General features: G+C 46.3%; 1 protein-coding gene across 13 annotated transcripts in view; it reads left to right on the top strand.

Moving 5' to 3' along the window:
* The window catches only part of afdna (afadin, adherens junction formation factor a), a 133992-nt gene that overhangs the window by 70616 nt on the left and 46515 nt on the right, over positions 1-16861 (top strand). For 8 of the 13 annotated variants that reach the window (XM_024000588.2, XM_024000589.3, XM_024000590.2 and 5 more), the window contains exons 7-13: positions 358-445; positions 659-817; positions 1885-1929; positions 2782-2876; positions 3019-3272; positions 8813-8882; positions 10726-10817. In XM_024000588.2, the coding sequence (XP_023856356.1) occupies positions 358-445; positions 659-817; positions 1885-1929; positions 2782-2876; positions 3019-3272; positions 8813-8882; positions 10726-10817 (803 nt within the window). The remainder of the gene's footprint in view (positions 1-357; positions 446-658; positions 818-1884; positions 1930-2781; positions 2877-3018; positions 3273-8812; positions 8883-10725; positions 10818-16861) is intronic. The other 5 variants (XM_070446537.1, XM_070446536.1, XM_024000582.3 and 2 more) reach the window with 1 other exon arrangement.

Raw genomic sequence — 16861 nt, 5'->3', positions numbered from 1 at the left:
CCAGCGTCTTGTTGGAGAGTCAGTCATTACTACAGCAGAGATGTGAGGGAGAGACCATTATTAGGGAGAGAAGGAGGGAGAGAGGGTTGGACAGGAATAGAGTGAGAGGTCATGTCTGTGTGAAGGAGACATGGAGGGAGACATACCAAGGAAAAGGGAGAGCAGCTAGCTATTGGCTTATGTTCTAATGGAAAATAATCAAATGGTTTGGAACACATCCTATGTACACCCTATATACACCACACTATATTTAAGCCATGGTTGTGTGGTCACAAGTCGATGCATGTTGATATGTCACTCTTCCAGTTGAATGTGTGGTGGTTTTACGGTTGTGTTTTGTGTTTTGTGGTCCTGCAGCACACAGATGACAAGTCTGGGAAGGAGATGGTCCTGGACGATACGGAGTGTCCTCTTCAGATCTTCAGAGACTGGCCCAACGACAGAGGTACTGTTGACGCAAAGGTCTCAATGAAACGTGCAGATCTAAAGGGAGTTGACTTTACAAGAACAACCAAAAGCTAGTTTTAACCGACTTGGTTGTTGAGGTTTTAAACTAGTTCATTGTCTGTATGGGTTGTGTTTTTATCTGACGTCCCCCGTCTGTACTGCCCTCTCCTGGTAGCTCTGGGTCACAACGCAGCTCCTTGTGTTGTTTCAGGAGCCCTAGTGTTCCAGCTGAAGAAGAGACCTCCAGACTACGTGCCAAAGAAGGGCCGCAAGCCAGAGGACAAGGGCCCCAGGGGGAAGGGCATGGACGTGCCCCTGCATGGGTCTCTACCCCCAGAGAAACTGCCTTACCTGGTTGAGCTCAGCCCAGGTGCATCTCACACACACACACACACACACACACACACACACACACACACACACACAGAGATACAGGTAGACACACACTTGAAGATACACACTTTCCCAGCTGACGCCGAACACAAGAGAGCACAGACATTCTGTAAGGAAGGCCCAGTTAGTTCTACTCACATAGCCAACAGAACCGTGTAATGGCTGTGTGATTGTGCACTGACATTCACACACCTTTAGCGGCAGTGTAGGAAATATACTGAATGGACCAGACTCCCTGATGCCCTGAGTACAAGGTGAGTGGGCCTTAGAAGCATCTCCTGCACAGTTTATTGTACCCCCTCCCACGCCACCAAGAGAATACATCAGGTCTAAGTTAGCTAGTCCTCAGATAGATGTTGTGTCCAGTAACTTGGCGAGTCCTCACTGCTGGGCTTGCCCTAACAGCTGTTTGTTGCCCTCCATGCTCCCCTGACCAACCTATCACCCAAACAGCTAACTAACCCTGTCTCAGAACCATCTTAACCCCGTCAGATATTTATTTAGTAGTTAATAGTTATTCCGGTATCTAAGTGATTTGGTTTGAAGGTTTGAGATCCGTTTGAGTGCATTGCAACAAAAGAGCATGTCTCCCAGGCTAGGGTTTTCTTCTTTCCGCATGAGGGATTCAAGGTGTGTGTTGAGTGTTTGGGGGAAAGCTGTGTGTGGAAGTCTGAAGTGTGTGTGTGTTTGGACTATTTCCCTGCATGTTCGCACAAGTATGTGTGCGGGGTGTGTGTGTGGACTCTGGGGGTGTGTGTGTGGACTCTGGGGGGTGTGTGTGTGGACTCTGGGGGGTGTGTGTGTGGACTCTGGGGGGTGTGTGTGCGGACTCTGGGGGGTGTGTGTGCGGACTCTGGGGGGTGTGTGTGTGGACTCTGGGGTGTGCGTGTGAGGCAAAGAATGGCGCTGCATTTTCTCCTTGCTGCAACATTTTCACCCTCTGCTCTGTGTGTGTGTGTGTCCTCTCTCCTGGCCTCCTCTGGCATGGTGTTTGTTCTGTCTGTCCCTACTGCGGCCGCCTCCTCTGCATGTCTGCTCACCTAGGGAGGGGGAATCACTATGGCTACTACACGTATCAGCACCTGGAAGGTAAACCTGCCTACCCACCACACATGCCTCTCCTCCACTCATCACCAGACCCATCTACTGCTGTGTTTCTCTGGAAACAAGCTGGCTTGTGGTAGAAGTTGCCCTTAACTACAGATCTAGGATCAGATTACCCTGAAGATTGAGAATTCTATTTTMGACCGTTATAGTGATGGAAACCGATCTGATCGTATCAGTGGTTAGGTTCAACTTCTACCCACTCTCAAAAGTTGCCCTTTGACACAGATCTAGGATCAGCTTCTCCACCCCCAAAATGCTGACCATAACTATTACGGGGAAACGGCACAAAACAGACCTGAGATCAGTGTCTATGAGCAACTGAATGCTACTTTCCTGAATTCCTTTTTGCGCCATGATTCAGCCAATCAGAGGAGGGCCTCACTGTCTAGGGCGGGGTTGTGTGAAGGCTAGCCACATTAAGTCAGCTCCTCTGCACCAAGCCACGTTTAAGGCCCATGACCAATATTGTTTGGCTTAACAATAGCAAGTGCTTTTTTGCAAATGAGGATTTTCACAACTAACAACATTTTCAGAAGACGAATACATGTTAACTAAGTTCCTGCTTGCTTTTACTAAAATATGTGGTTTACTAATCAAAATACACAACTGATCTGGTCTACTGGTAGTTGTTAGGAATACATGGTTTTGTCTGTCTCTTTCCCCTCGTGTATGTATTGTGTGTGAGGTGTACGACTCAAATCCCCGCACTGTAGTGTGTGTCTCCTGCTGTGCTCTGTAGTGCGTGTTTGTGTCCCTGTGTCTCTGTGTGTAGTGAGTGTGTGTGTGTGTCTCTCCATATTGTGTGTATTGACTATCTCCTGGTCTCCACCATAGACGGCTCCGACTCCAGGGACAAACCGAAGCTCTACCGTCTGCAGCACAGTGTCACTGAGGTGGGCTCAGACACGACAGACGACGGCTCCATCCAGGTAAGGACCTGCTCTTTGTGTGTGTGTGTGTGTGTGTGTGATCACGTGCTACATTGAGCTAGCTGTAAGTTACTAGCCTAGACTGGACTATAAGTTAGCTGAGTTCAAGGGTGTTGTGATACTGAGTGTATTTTGTCTCCAGCTGTTTGGTCCAGGTATCCTGCCCCACCACTGCAAACTGATGCACACAGAGGGTCTGGTGACAGTGACGCCACACAGTCTGGAGGCTGAGACCTACGTGGACGGCCAGTGTGTCACAGAGACCACCGTGCTGCGAAGCGGAGCCACACTGCAGTTCGGAGCCTCCCACGTCTTCAAGTTTGTGGACCCCAGCTACGACCACAGCATGGGCAAGGGAGGGCCCGGACCGATGATTAGAGGAAGGCACAAGTCAGGGTAGGTGGAGTGACGGCTGTTGACACAGGTGGGCATACCCACACACATACAGACACACACACACTTGGAGGCTAGGTCTCTCATCCCAGTGGTGATAGCAGGAATGGCTTTGAATGAATAGGCCCAGGGACAGGAAGCAGTGACCTGCTGAAACCAGTGTCATCAGACTCAGGATGTGTCTCTCAGCTGGGTGACAGAGGAGCACAAAGGTGGCTCATCTCAGTCCTCTGAACACACCAAACCGCTTCCTATTTACACGTGCCAGACAGCAGAGAGGACATCAGGTGCAGCCTAAACGGAAGCCTGTTCCCTATATAGTGCACTTATTTTTCACTAGCATTGCAAAAGCATCACAAATCATTGTATTTGGTTCAAAGCGTTCTCTTAGACCTCAACCTGGAGTTGTGCATTAAAGGTGTGACCGTTGAAGAAGTTGAACTTCCAGGAATAACATTGGATAGTCAGTTATCATGGTCAAGTGATATTGACCAAGTTGTTGTGAAGATGGGGAGGGGGTATGTCTGTTATAAACATATGTTCTGTGTTTTTGACACGGACCAACTGTACTAATTGTTCAGGCGCTGGTCTCATCTTGATTACTGTCAGGTAATATCGTCAGGTGCAGCAAAGAACGACCTAGCAAAGCTGCAGCTGGCTCAAAGCAAAGCTGCAGCTGGCTCAAAGCAAGTGCAGCTGGCTCAAAGCAAAGCTGCAGCTGGCTCAAAGCAAAGCTGCAGCTGGCTCAAGCAAAGCTGCACGCATTGGCCTTAACTGCACACACAGAAATAACATCAACGCCGGTGTGATCGTTATTTAATGATTGACGAGAAATGTACTGTTCTCTCTCCTAGTCTTTTTAAAAACGTGTGTGTTGAAAATGCCTAACCACTTGTATAATCTATTTGCGTACACTTCAGAGTCTGACATGCATACCCCACCAGACACGCAACTGTGGGTTTCTTCACGGTACCCAAACAAAAACAGATTGAATGCTTCCCTCAGTTATGTATAGAGCCATGTCATGGTGGAATGCTCTGCCACCAGAGGTTACTAGACAAAAAAACGAGTTAAAACACATGATCAAGCACCGCTCCTCTTCTTAACGATCTAATTTAACTGGATATATGAATGTGGATATGAGTAGTAGTGTGTAAGTTGTGTTGTCTTTCCTATATCTCGTATTTTTAGTGCGTCGTGCGTTCGTCACAACGAATGCACTATGAAGGGAATAGTGCCATTTGGAATGTAGACATCTTGTAACCCAGCCATGGCCTTCCTGCTAGTCATTCAGGTCCAGACTCTGTGCCTCAGTACACCTTGGTGCATGGGATTTCCTCTGATAGTTGAAGCTTTGATCAGAGCCTATATCCTGTCAGGTATCCTAACCACACTGTATAACTTCTCTCGCTGTGGCTTTACTGCTCTCTGTGACTTCTCTGTCTGCATCAGAGAAGTCAGTTCTGCTGAATTCCATATCCAGGGTTCTGACTAGAGGTCGACCGATTAATCGGAATGGCCGATTTAATTAGGGCCGATTTCAAGTCTTCATAATAATCGAAAATTGGTCATTTTGGATGCCGATTTAGTCTTTTATATTTTTTTTATTTTTTATCACCCTTATTTAACTAGGCAAGTCAGTTAAGAACACATTCTTATTTTCAATGAAGGCCTAGGAACGGTGGGTTAACTGCCTTGTTCAGGGGCAGAACGACAGATTTTTACCTTGTCAGCTCAGGGATTCAATCTTGCAACCTTACGGTTAACTAGTCCAACGCTCTAACAACCTGCCTCACGAGGAGCCCGCCTGTTATGCGAATGCAAACGCTGCTTCGAGGGTGGCTGTTGCGATGTGTTCCTGGTTCGAGCCCAGGTAGCGGCGAAGAGAGGGATGGAAGCTATACTGTTACACTGGCAATACTAAAGTGCCTATAAGAACATCCAATAGTCAAATGGTATATGAAATACAAATCGTGTAGGAGAAATAGTCCTATAATTCCTATAATAATACAACCTAAACGTATTTTTATTTTATTTATTTATTTTTTTTTTTTTAATTCTCCCCAAATTTCGTGGTATCCAATCGCTAGTAACTACTAACTTGTCTCATCGCTACAACTCCCGTACGGGCTCGGGGAGACGAAGGTCGAAAGCCATTCGTCCTCCGAAGCACAACCAACCAAGCCGCACTGTTCTTTACACAGTGCGCCTCCAACCCGGAAGCCAGCCGCACCAATGTGTCGGAGGAAACCATGTGTACTGGCCCCTTGGTTAGCGCGCACTGCGCCGGCCCGCCACAGGAGTCGCTGGAGCGCGATGAGACAAGGATATCCCTACCGGCCAAACCCTCCCTAACCCGGACGACGCTATGCCAATTGTGCGTCGCCCCACGGACCTCCCGGTCGCGGCCGGCTGCGACAGAGCCTGGGCGCGAACCCAGAGACTCTGGTGGCGCAGCTAGCACTGCGATGCAGTGCCCTAGACCACTGCGCCACCCGGGAGGCAGAACCTAAAACTTCTTACCTGGGAATATTGAAGACTCATGTTAAAAAGAACCACCAGCTTTCATATGTTCTCATGTTCTGAGCAAGGAACTTAAACGTTAGCTTTCTTACATGGCACATATTGCACTTTTACTTTCTTCTCCAACACTTTGTTTTTGCATTATTTAAACAAGTTGAACATGTTTCATTATTTGAGGCTAAATTGATGTTATTGATGTATTATATTAAGTTAAAATAAGTGTTCATTCAGTATTGTTGTAATTGTCATTATTACAATAAAATTAAAAAAATCGTCCGATTAATCAGTATCGGCTTTTTTTGGTCCTCCAATAATCTGTATCGGTATCGGCGTGAAAAATCATAATCAATCGACCTCTAGTTTCTGACCCTTCTCAAGGTCGTGTGAGAGAGGAGAGATTCCCTGGGGGTGGGATGTGACTTGAGGCCTGTAGTTGACCACATCGCTGCCGTGGAAACAGATGCCACATGGACATGAGGGGGAGGAGCATCTGGAACCCACAAATGTTCTATAGGATTGAGGTCAGGGCTTTGTGATGCCACTCCAATACCTTGACTTTGTTGTCCTTAAGCCATTTTGCCACAACTTTGGAAGTATGCTTGGGGTCATTGTCAATTTGGAAGACCCATTTGCGACCACGCTTTAAATTTGACTGATGTCTTGAGATGTTGCTTCAATATATCCACATAATTTTTCTTCCTCATGACCACATCGCTGCCGTGGAAACAGATGCCACATGGACATGAGGGGGAGGAGCCATCTGAACGCAGCAACTCTAGTTCTAATTTAACTCTGCAGAGAGAAGCGGAAAGAGAGGGAGCTGAAGAGAGAGGAGGAGGCAGGGAGAGTGTATTAGAGGAAGGGAAGGGAGAAGAGAGGGAGCTGAAGAGAGAGGAGGCAGGGAGAGTGTATTAGAGGAAGGGAAGGGAGAAGAGAGGGAGCTGAAGAGGGAGGAGGAGGCAGGGAGAGTGTATTAGAGGAAGGGAAGGGAGAAGAGAGGGAGCTGAAGAGAGAGGAGACAGGGAGAGTGTATTAAAGGAAGGGAAGGGAGAAGAGAGGGAGAGAAAGTCCAAGAAGGAGAAAAGAGTGCAAAAGGTTAACGGGTGGGGTTATTGCAGGCGAGGGACTGGTACATCAGAGCTGTTGTAAGGACTCTCTAATCTGGCTGGGGTGTGGCCTGAAGTGCCTTGTCATTGAAGAGGGAGGGATGACCAGGAGCCTGACACACAAACATATATATATATACACCCACACCGATCACTGATGCAGCCTCCGTGCTCACTATGCACCCTACTCCACCCAGAGAGCGAGACCAGCACAGCGGGTACAGGAAGGGGACAGCTCCAGTGGGTCCTTCACTGCCTGGTGAGTGAGAGTAGAGGCTTGTATGGTAAGAATGGAAGGTAAAGGGCCTGGGATCTCGGCTCCTTCCCACAGAGGAGGAGAATGTGTCGATTTAAGTGGACTTGAGCTGCGTAGGTCTCCAGCACAGAGGCTTGTACACTGTGGTAGATGACTGGAGAAGGACTTTCTAGCCCCTCACTGACAGTAGTTGTATGAGGACTCGTCAAAAAAATATTGACCACATTAGCGTGTTATCAGTCATTAGGCTTCTAGAGTGCATTTGGCGAGCGGAGACTGGCTGTGGCGTGTTGTTGAATTAGATGTGGTTTTAGCTGTACAGTAATTAGAGGGTCATTAAGTCGGTGTATATCTGGGCTTTTAGTCAAATGACAGAATCCCCATGATGTTAATTTAACCAGCCACGTTAATTTAACCAGCCACGTTAACTTTATGTGTAACATTTGGACTGAATGACGGGCTGGCTGAATGAATTTACGGTTGTGGATGTAGCTGGAAGCCTTAATCCGCCGTTAATGCTGTGGCCTGATGCTGGAGAGGATTACGTCTGGGTGGGAGAGGAGAGAGGGAACGAGAGAGTGGGAGTAATTGTGGCAACGAGAATTGATGGGAGGACTTCAGCTTTTGTGACAGTTCTGATGGTTCTGGTGGATTTCTTGCTTGTTGTACATTGGGCCACGTGTGTTTGCAATGGGACCTCATGCTTGCATCCAATAATTCCATTGCTTTGAACACTAACGGAAATCAAATGACACCAACGTAGTTCAAACAGACTGTGTGGTTTGCATGATGTATGAACGTTTGTGATTGAAAAGGCTTTTGACTGAATAAGTAGTTACACAGTTATCCTGTATCAGTGCCCTATGGTCAATTACACAGCTTTCAGTGAGGGCTACTGTCACGTTTCCCTCAGGGCAGACAATATGGCTATGTTTCATCATGGGGCAGCATGGGAAATTGTAAGGCCTTTTCTTAAGAACAGACAGCTCTCTCACACAGCCACACAGTGTGGCTCCCGGCCTGTCATTGCATGTCACCACTAATGTGGTTAGCTGGATTTAATTCAAATGTAGTGCAAGGGTATATTTAGATAAACGTGTTCTAGTCATTCATTTGCAGTGATAAGGCCAATGAAAGGGAATTTCTGTCATTCTGTTGATTGTCCCAGTCCTACGATGGCAGAGTGTGTGTGTACGTACAGCATGTGGCTGTATTTGAGACTGTGTGTCTGTGCATGTTTATATCAACTCATGTCATTTGTTCCCAGTAATGAAAGTTCCTCCCGCCTAGTGGGAGTTCTGTTCCTGATCTTGACGCTCTCTGTTCCTCTTTCTCCCTCTCCCCGTCCGTGTCCCTGTACCCCCGTCCGTGTCTCTGTCCGTCCATCCGTCTTCCCCCCCACCTGTCTCTGTCCCTCTCCACCCTGTCCGTCCGTCTCTGTCCCTTTCCCCCCCGTCCATCCGTCTCTGTCCGTCTCTGTCCCTCTCCCCCCCGTCCGTCTCTGTCCCTCTCCCCTCCGTCTGTCCGTCCGTCTCTGTCCCCCTCTCCTGTCCGTCCCTCTCCCCCTGTCCATTCCTCTGTCTCCCTTTCCGTCCCTCGCTCCCTCTTTCTCTGTCACTTTCTCCCTCTCATTCTCTCTCTGTCCACCTTTCACGCAGGAGTGTTTCTGAGACTACCTTTGACCTGCAAGGGGACATTCACAGTGGGACGGCCCTCCCCGCCAGCAAGGTACATTAACTACCCTGGTCCTCTGTATCAATGTGTGTCCATACAGTTGAAGTCGGAAGTTTACATACACGTTAGCCAAATACATTTCAACCCAGTTTTTCACAATTCTTGACACTTAATCCTAGTAAAAATTCCCTGTCTTAGGTCAGTTAGGATCACAACTTTATTTTAAGAATGTGAAATGTCAGAATAATAGTAGAGATTTTTTCCCCCCACAGCTTTTATTTCTTTCATCACATTCCCAGTGGGTCAGAAGTTTACATACACTCAATTAGTATTTGGTAGCATTGCCTTTAAATTGTTTAACTTGGGTCAAACGTTTCGGGTAGCCTTCCACAAGCTTCCCACAATAAGTTGGGTGAATTTTGGCCCTTTCCTCCTGACAGAGCTGGTGTAACTGAGTCAGGTTTGTAGGCCTCCTTGCTCGCACACACRTTTTCAGTTCTGCCCACAAATGTTCTATAGGATTGAGGTCAGGGCTTTGTGATGGCCACTCCAATATCTTGACTTTGTTGTCCTTAAGCCATTTTGCCACAACTTTGGAAGTATGCTTGGGGTCATTGTCAATTTGGAAGACCCATTTGCGACCAAGCTTTAAATTTCTGACTGATGTCTTGAGATGTTGCTTCAATATATCCACATAATTTTTCTTCCTCATGATGCCATATATTTTGTGAAGTGCACCAGTCGCTCCTGCAGTAAAGCGCCCCCACAACATGATGCTGCCACCCCCGTGCTCCACGGGGGTGGATGGTGTTCTTCGGATTGCAAGCCCCCRCCTTTTTCCTCCAAACATAACAATGGTCATTATGGCCAAACAGTTCTATTTTTGTTTCATCGGACGAGAGGACATTTTTCCAAGAAGTACHATCTTTGTCCCCATGTGCAGTTGCAAACCGTAGTCTGGCTTTTTTATGGCGGTTTTGGAGCAGTGGCTTCTTCCTTGCTGAACGGCCTTTCAGGTTATGTCGATATAGGACTCGTTTTACTGTGGATATAGACACTTTTGTACCTGTTTCCTTCAGCATCTTCACAAGGTCCTTTGCTGTTGTTCTGAGATTGATTTGCACTTTTCGCACCAAAGTACGTTCATTTCTAGGAGACAGAACACGTCTCCTTCCTGAGCGGTATGAAGGCTGCGTGGTCCCATGGTGTTTATACTTGTGTACTATTGTTTGTACAGATGAACGTGATACTTTCAGGTGTTTGGAAATTGCTCCCAAGGATGAACCAGACTTGTGGAGGTCAACAATTTCTTTCTGAGGTCTTGGCTGATTTCTTTTGATTTTCCCATGATGTCAAGCAAAGAGGCACTGAGTTTGAAGGTAGGCCTTGAAATACATCCACAGGTACACCTCCAATTGACTCAAATGATGTCAATTAGCCTATCAGAAGCTTCTAAAGCAGTGACATAATTTTCTGGAATTTTCCAAGCTGTTTAAAGGCACAGTCAACTTGGTGTATGTAAACTTCTGACCRACTGGAATTGTGATACAGTGAAATAATATGTCTGTAAACAATTGCTGGGAAAATTATTTGTGTCTTGCACAAAGTACAGTATATGTCCTAACCGACTTGCCAAAACTATAGTTTGTTAACAAGAAATTTGTGGAGTGGTTGAAAAACGAGTTTTAATGACTCCAACCTAAGTCTGTCAACTTCCGACTTCAACTGTATGCCCCTGGTCGCCCTTCCACTTTAGTCTGTACTACTCGTGTGTTTTTATGTGATTGCGGTGGGTGTGTTGGTGGGTGGGTGTGTGTTAGAGGGATGATAGTGCCATCAGCATCATTGTTGGGCTGCAGAACATTCCATCATACTGTGTATTGCTGTGTCATTGCAGAGCTCAGGTAAGCTGGATATGGAGCGTTCAGCCAACGGCAGTGAGAGAGGCATGGTCAAACCCATGATCCGAGGGGAGCAGCAGGACGGCAGGTGAGACACACACATCTGGAATCTCCGTTGTAGTCAATTAAATCCTAATACTTCGGTCAACTGCTACTAGAGACATCTATGTGTTTGTTGTGGTGCTGCCTAGAGAAACATAACATCATAACGCTGTCACGCTCTGTCTGTCGGACACCTTATCTCTACGCCTTGTGAGCCAGCCACAGCTCTATTCTCCTCACTGAGCTGTACTGGGTCCCCTCATCAATAATACAGACAGACCACTGAGCTGTACTGGGTCCCCTCATCAATGTCCTGTATGATTATGATGAGAGGACCCAGTACAGCTCAGTGGTCTGTATTATTGATGAGGGACCCAGTACAGCTCAGTGGTCTGTATTATTGATGAGGGGACCAGTACAGCTCAGTGGTCTGTGCTGTTTATTATTGATGAGGGACCCAGTACAGCTCAGTGGTCTGTCTGTATTATTGATGAGGGGACCCAGTAAGCTCAGTGGTCTGTATCATTGATGAGGGGACCCAGTACAGCTCAGTGGTCTGTATCATTGATGAGGGGACCCAGTACAGCTCAGTGGTCTGTTATGATTGATAAGGGGACCAGTACAGCTCAGTGGTCTGTATGATTGATCAGGGGACCCAGTACAGCTCAGTGGTCTGTATCGATTGATGAAGGGGACCCAGTACAGCTCAGTGGTCTGTATCATTGATGAGGGGCACCAGTACAGCTCAGCGGTCTGTATCATTGATGAGGGGACCAGTACAGCTCACGTCTGTATCATTGATGAGGGGACCAGTACAGCTCAGTGTCTGTATGATTGATCAGGGGACTCAGTACAGCTCAGTGGTCTGTCTGTATTATTGATGAGTGGGACCAGTACAGCTCAGCGGTCTGTATCATTGATGAGGGGACCCAGTACAGCCTCACAGCAGTCTGTATCATTGATGAGGGGACCCAGTACAGCTCAGTGGAGTCTGTATTATTGATGAGGGGACCCAGTAACAGCTCAGTGGTCTGTCTGATTAATTGATGAGGGGACCCAGTACAGCTCAGTGGTCTGTCTGATATATTGATGAGGGGACCCAGTACAGCTCAGTGGGTCTGTATGATTGATGAGGGGACCCAGTACAGCTCAGTGGTCTGTCTGTATTATTGATGAGGGTACCCAGTACATCTCAGTGATTTGTATTATTGATGAGGGGACCCAGTACAGCTCAGTGTCTGTCTGTATTATTTGATGAGGGAACCCAGTACAGCTCAGTGTCTGTTATCATTGATGAGGGGATCCAGTACATCTCAGTGGTCGTGTATTATTGATGAGGACCAGTACAGCTCAGTGGATGTCTGTATATTGATGAGGGGACCCAGTAAAGCTCAGTGGTCTGTCTGTATTATTGATGAGGGGCCAGTACAGCAGTTAGTGTTCTGTATATTGAATGAGGGGACCCAGTACGCCTAGGTAGTCTGTCTGTATTATTGATGAGGGACCCAGTACAGTCAGTGTTCTGTATTATTGATGAGGGGACCCAGTACAGCTCAGTGGTCTGTATTATTGATGAGGGGACCCAGTACAGCTCAGTGGTCTGTTTATTATTGTGGAGGGGACCCAGTACAGCTCAGTGGTCTGTATATTGATGAGGGGACCCAGTACAGCTCAGTGGTCTGTATGATTGATGAGGGGACCCAGTTGTATGATTGATGAGGGGACCCAGTACAGCTTAGTGGTCTGTATTATTGATGAGGGAGACCCAGTACAGCTCAGTGGTCTGTATCATTGTAGAGGGGACCCAGTACAGCTCAGTGGTCTGTCTATTGATGAGGGGACCCAGTACAGCTCAGTGGTCTGTTGTATTATTGATGAAGGGACCCAGTACAGCTCAGTGGTCTGTATCATTGATGAGGGGACCCAGTACAGCTCAGTGGTCTGTCTGATATATTGATGAGGGGACCCAGTACAGCTCAGTGGTCTGTATTATTGATGAGGGGACCCAGTACAGCTTAGTGGTCTGTATCATTGATGAGGGGACCAGTACAGCTCAGTGGTCTGTATCATTGATGAGGGGACCCAGTACAGCTCAGTGGTCTGTATGATTGATGAGGGGACCCAGTACAGCTCAGTGGTCTGTATCATTGATGAGGGGACCCAGTACAGCTCAGTGGTCTGTCTGTATTATTGATGAGGGGACCCAGTACAGCTCAGTGGTCTGTCTGTATTATTGATGAGGGGACCCAGTACAGCTCAGTGGTCTGTCTGTATTATTGATGAGGGGACCAGTACAGCTCAGTGAGGAGAATAGAGCTGTGGCTGGCTCACAAGGCGTAGAGATAAGGTGTCCGACAGACAGAGCGTGACAGCGTTATTGTTATGTTTCTCTAGGCAGCACCACAACAAACACATAGATGTCTCTAGTAGCAGTTGACCGAAGTATTAGGATTTAATTGACTACAACGGAGATTCCAGATGTGTGTGTCCTCAACCTACGAGAGTGTTGTCGGTTAGCGTAGCCGTCCTGTCGGCTTTAGCCTCCACACCTCAGATTGGATAGATCCATGAGGGATTCTATGACCATCAGGCTCCTTCAACCTCATACTTGGCCGTTGGCTGCACACGTCTTACCGCATATCCGGACACGAACTTAAGACCAATGAGCTATCATGCATGAGTACAACAGCAATTAGACACAGTAAAAAGCTAAGCAGTGGTAGATGATGGAAATGTCTCTCAAGACAGCAGCCGTCAAACCAGTGATTTGCGCTGATGATACCGGCACTCATCATTCCACCGGTTGCTAACAACAGTCAGAACGGCGGCGCCTGACTCTTTTCTCGTGCAAAGGACACGAGGAGAGCTACCCTATATTCCTGACAAGTACGACCTCCGTAAAGAACACGAAATAAGAAAAGGATACATAAGATTTGATATGTGTTGGTTTTGATCTAGAGTTTACATCGTTTCAATTAATCTTATTTTTTTTTTTTTTTATTTTTTTGGCACAGGCCACACAAATAGAGAAATTAGATTGGATGAGGCATCAGACCGCACTCACATTCAGCAGAAGTCTCTACAAAAGAACAAACAACACCCAGCGCGCAACACATGACACGAGAGTAGTAAGAGACGTAAAAGTGGAAGGGCGACCAGTGGGCGATACAGTTGAACAGTCGAAGTTGACCAGACGTTATGAGGTTGGAGTCATTTAAACACTCGCTGCTGTTTTCCAACGATACCATACTCAACCAGGAATTTCTTGTTAACTAAAAACTAATAGTTTTGGCAAGGTCCGGCGTTGAGGACACATATACTGTACTTTGGTGCACAGACACAAATAATATTTCCCAAGCAATTGTTTACAGCATATTATTTCATCTGTATCCTGGCAAAATTCCAGTAGGGATGTGACAGCAAGTTTACATACACCGTAGTATTTGACTTGTGCCTTTAAACAGCTTGGCGAAATTCCAAGCAAAATTATGTCACGCTTTAGAAAGCTTCTGATTTATGAGGATCTATTGACTATCAATTTGAGATCCCAATATGGGAGGTAGTACAGCCTGTGGATGTATTTTGCAGAAGGCCTAGAACTCTTTTGAAACTCAGTGCCCATTCTTTGCATCTGAGCAAATCAAGAGCGATGGGAAATCAAGAAATTCAGACAGGCAAGACCGATTTATTTGTTTGTAAGCCAGGGAATGGATCAGAAAGAAATTGTGTGACAAAGGGATCCCGACGAGGTCAAGAAAACACTTCATTCACTAAACGAATCTTGTTTCCATCCTACCTTTTTGGGGTGGACAGCAATTTCCAAAACACGCCTGAAAGGTGTCAGACGTTCAATACACCCTGATACAAACAATAGTTACACAAGTATATAACACTACATGGGAACCAGGGCTGTACAGGGTATGTCTTTCACGGACGAGCCTTTATATTCATAACCTGCTGACCGCATTCCCCCGTCTCAGGAAAGAGGAGAACGTGTTCTGTCTCCTAGAATACGACGTAGCTGCTACCATTAACCAGACTTTGTGGGTGCGCAAGAACACGCAATTGCACAATAATCCTCCAATCTCCAAGGACGCGAAGCACAGCAAAACGCGAAATCCCAGTTCGTGGGAAGGCAGAAATGTGATAGGAAACAGCGTACAGTGTAGAAAACGTGTCTATAATCCACAGTAAGAACGTTCGTCACACCGAAAGTCCTATAATAGAAACAATGCTAACGCTGAAAGGCCCGTTCAGGCAAGGAGCAACCGACTGCTCCAATAAACCGGCCCATAAGAAAAAGCCAGACATACTATACGGTTTGCAACTGCAAATTTTGTGACCATGGGACAGGTGCGTATCTAACTCTTATGGAAAATGTCCCTAATCTCGAAGTCTGATATATAGAACATAAACTTACGAACTTCAGACTGTTGGCCCATAATGACCCTAGTCTATATGGTTAAAAGGTGAATTTACCGTTTGGGGCTAGGAAATAGTGTGGGGGGTGTGCTGCTTTTTTGTAGGTGTTTCTTTGTCTTATATTTCTAATTCCCGCCAGACAACCATGGAACCAAATATCCCACCAAGAACCGCGCCGTTGGAGGCAACGGAGGGTGAGGCAGCATCATGTTGTAGGGGTTTCACGCGCTATTTAAATAAAAAAATAATACTAAAAAAAAAAACGCAAAAAAAAAACAATGATTGAAAAGTAAATAAAAAAAAAAATATAAACCAAACAGAAAAACAATTTCTCGAGAGAAATAGACAAAAAACAGAAAGCATAAAATGCTGCGGAGAGCGTTCTGCAGGATCATACTGGATTGCCATAAACCTCTTCAAGAACTAACCATAAATAATAGCTGGGCCATACCATTGAGGAAGAAAGATTGGATCTGTGGATCTATTGATACTTGAAGCGACAACATTCGACTTCAAAGAACCAAAGGCAACATCAGGTCAGAATTTAAAGCTTGGTCGCGAAATGGGTCGTTCCAAACTGACGCAATACAACCTGTATTCATAGCAGGGACAGCTTTTGGGCCGTATAACCATACTTGATCTCCACATCAAGATGTGGGCGACAAAAACTGCAAAGAAATTATCCCTGAGCCCTTAAAAGGACCAAAACAACAGTCATAAAGAGATATATGGAGTAGGCACACAAGTCGAGCGATCATGGGGTAACACGAAACGTTTATCATTAAAACGCCCTAGAGAATCCGAAGTCGCCTCCTAACCTAGACCTGTACTCAAATAATCCTCTCTCTTAGATTAGAAATCTTTGTGGGCATCCGATACCGACACTCTTGAAAAGCTTCGTGGTGTGTGCGGATATAGTGGTCAGAAGAGCTTACAGGGAGTGAAGCACCATAGGCAAGGTAAAGACAGCTTCAGAATACACACCATACAATGAAAAAAACGAGCCTCTGACTCACAGATTTATACCTTGTACTATTCCACCCCCCAAGCTGCTGTCACGGCCAGGACCCAGAAAGGGCCAAACTTCCACGCGCTTCGTAGGAACGGCAACTCCTTTGGGAGTTAGTGGGGAAGCTCTGTGGAAACGTGGTGGATCTACAACCACAAGCACGAACAAACGTTCTGATTTGTCCCAACCACATCAAGTAAGTTAAAACCAACCGATTAAAAACTTTGGGAGGCGAATCTTTGCCTAAAACCTGTCTGATGTGTAATAGAGTTCACCACTCAGATTGAGATGTGTCTAGATGTAAACTCTTCACCCCTTACCTTCTGACCACATGAAAAAAACCGGTTATGAACGACGAACATCGCGAAGCGTCGTTTGATTGAATGACCTGAACTTTATTTTTCAAGGAGAGCAACAGCGCTAGCCACACACAGATCCTTGGGATGACCAAATGTGTATGAAAGAATCATAAAAGCTGTGGGGGGTGGAAAAAAAATCTCTACTAGTAGACTTATATTTGAGACAACTCATTGTAGGATCAAACATTCTTAAAAAAAGTTGTGAATCGGATCTAAAAAGACTGACCGACACGGAACCGAGCCTAAAGCCAGTGGCAATTTTTACTAGGAATTAAGATGTCAAGACAATTTTTGTGGAAA

The sequence above is a fragment of the Salvelinus sp. IW2-2015 genome, linkage group LG14 (assembly GCF_002910315.2).
Source record: "Salvelinus sp. IW2-2015 linkage group LG14, ASM291031v2, whole genome shotgun sequence".
In the NCBI taxonomy this organism is placed as follows: domain Eukaryota; kingdom Metazoa; phylum Chordata; class Actinopteri; order Salmoniformes; family Salmonidae; genus Salvelinus; species Salvelinus sp. IW2-2015.
The sequence above is the reverse complement of the archived record's forward strand: the minus strand, read 5'-3'. Positions and strand labels throughout refer to the sequence as shown.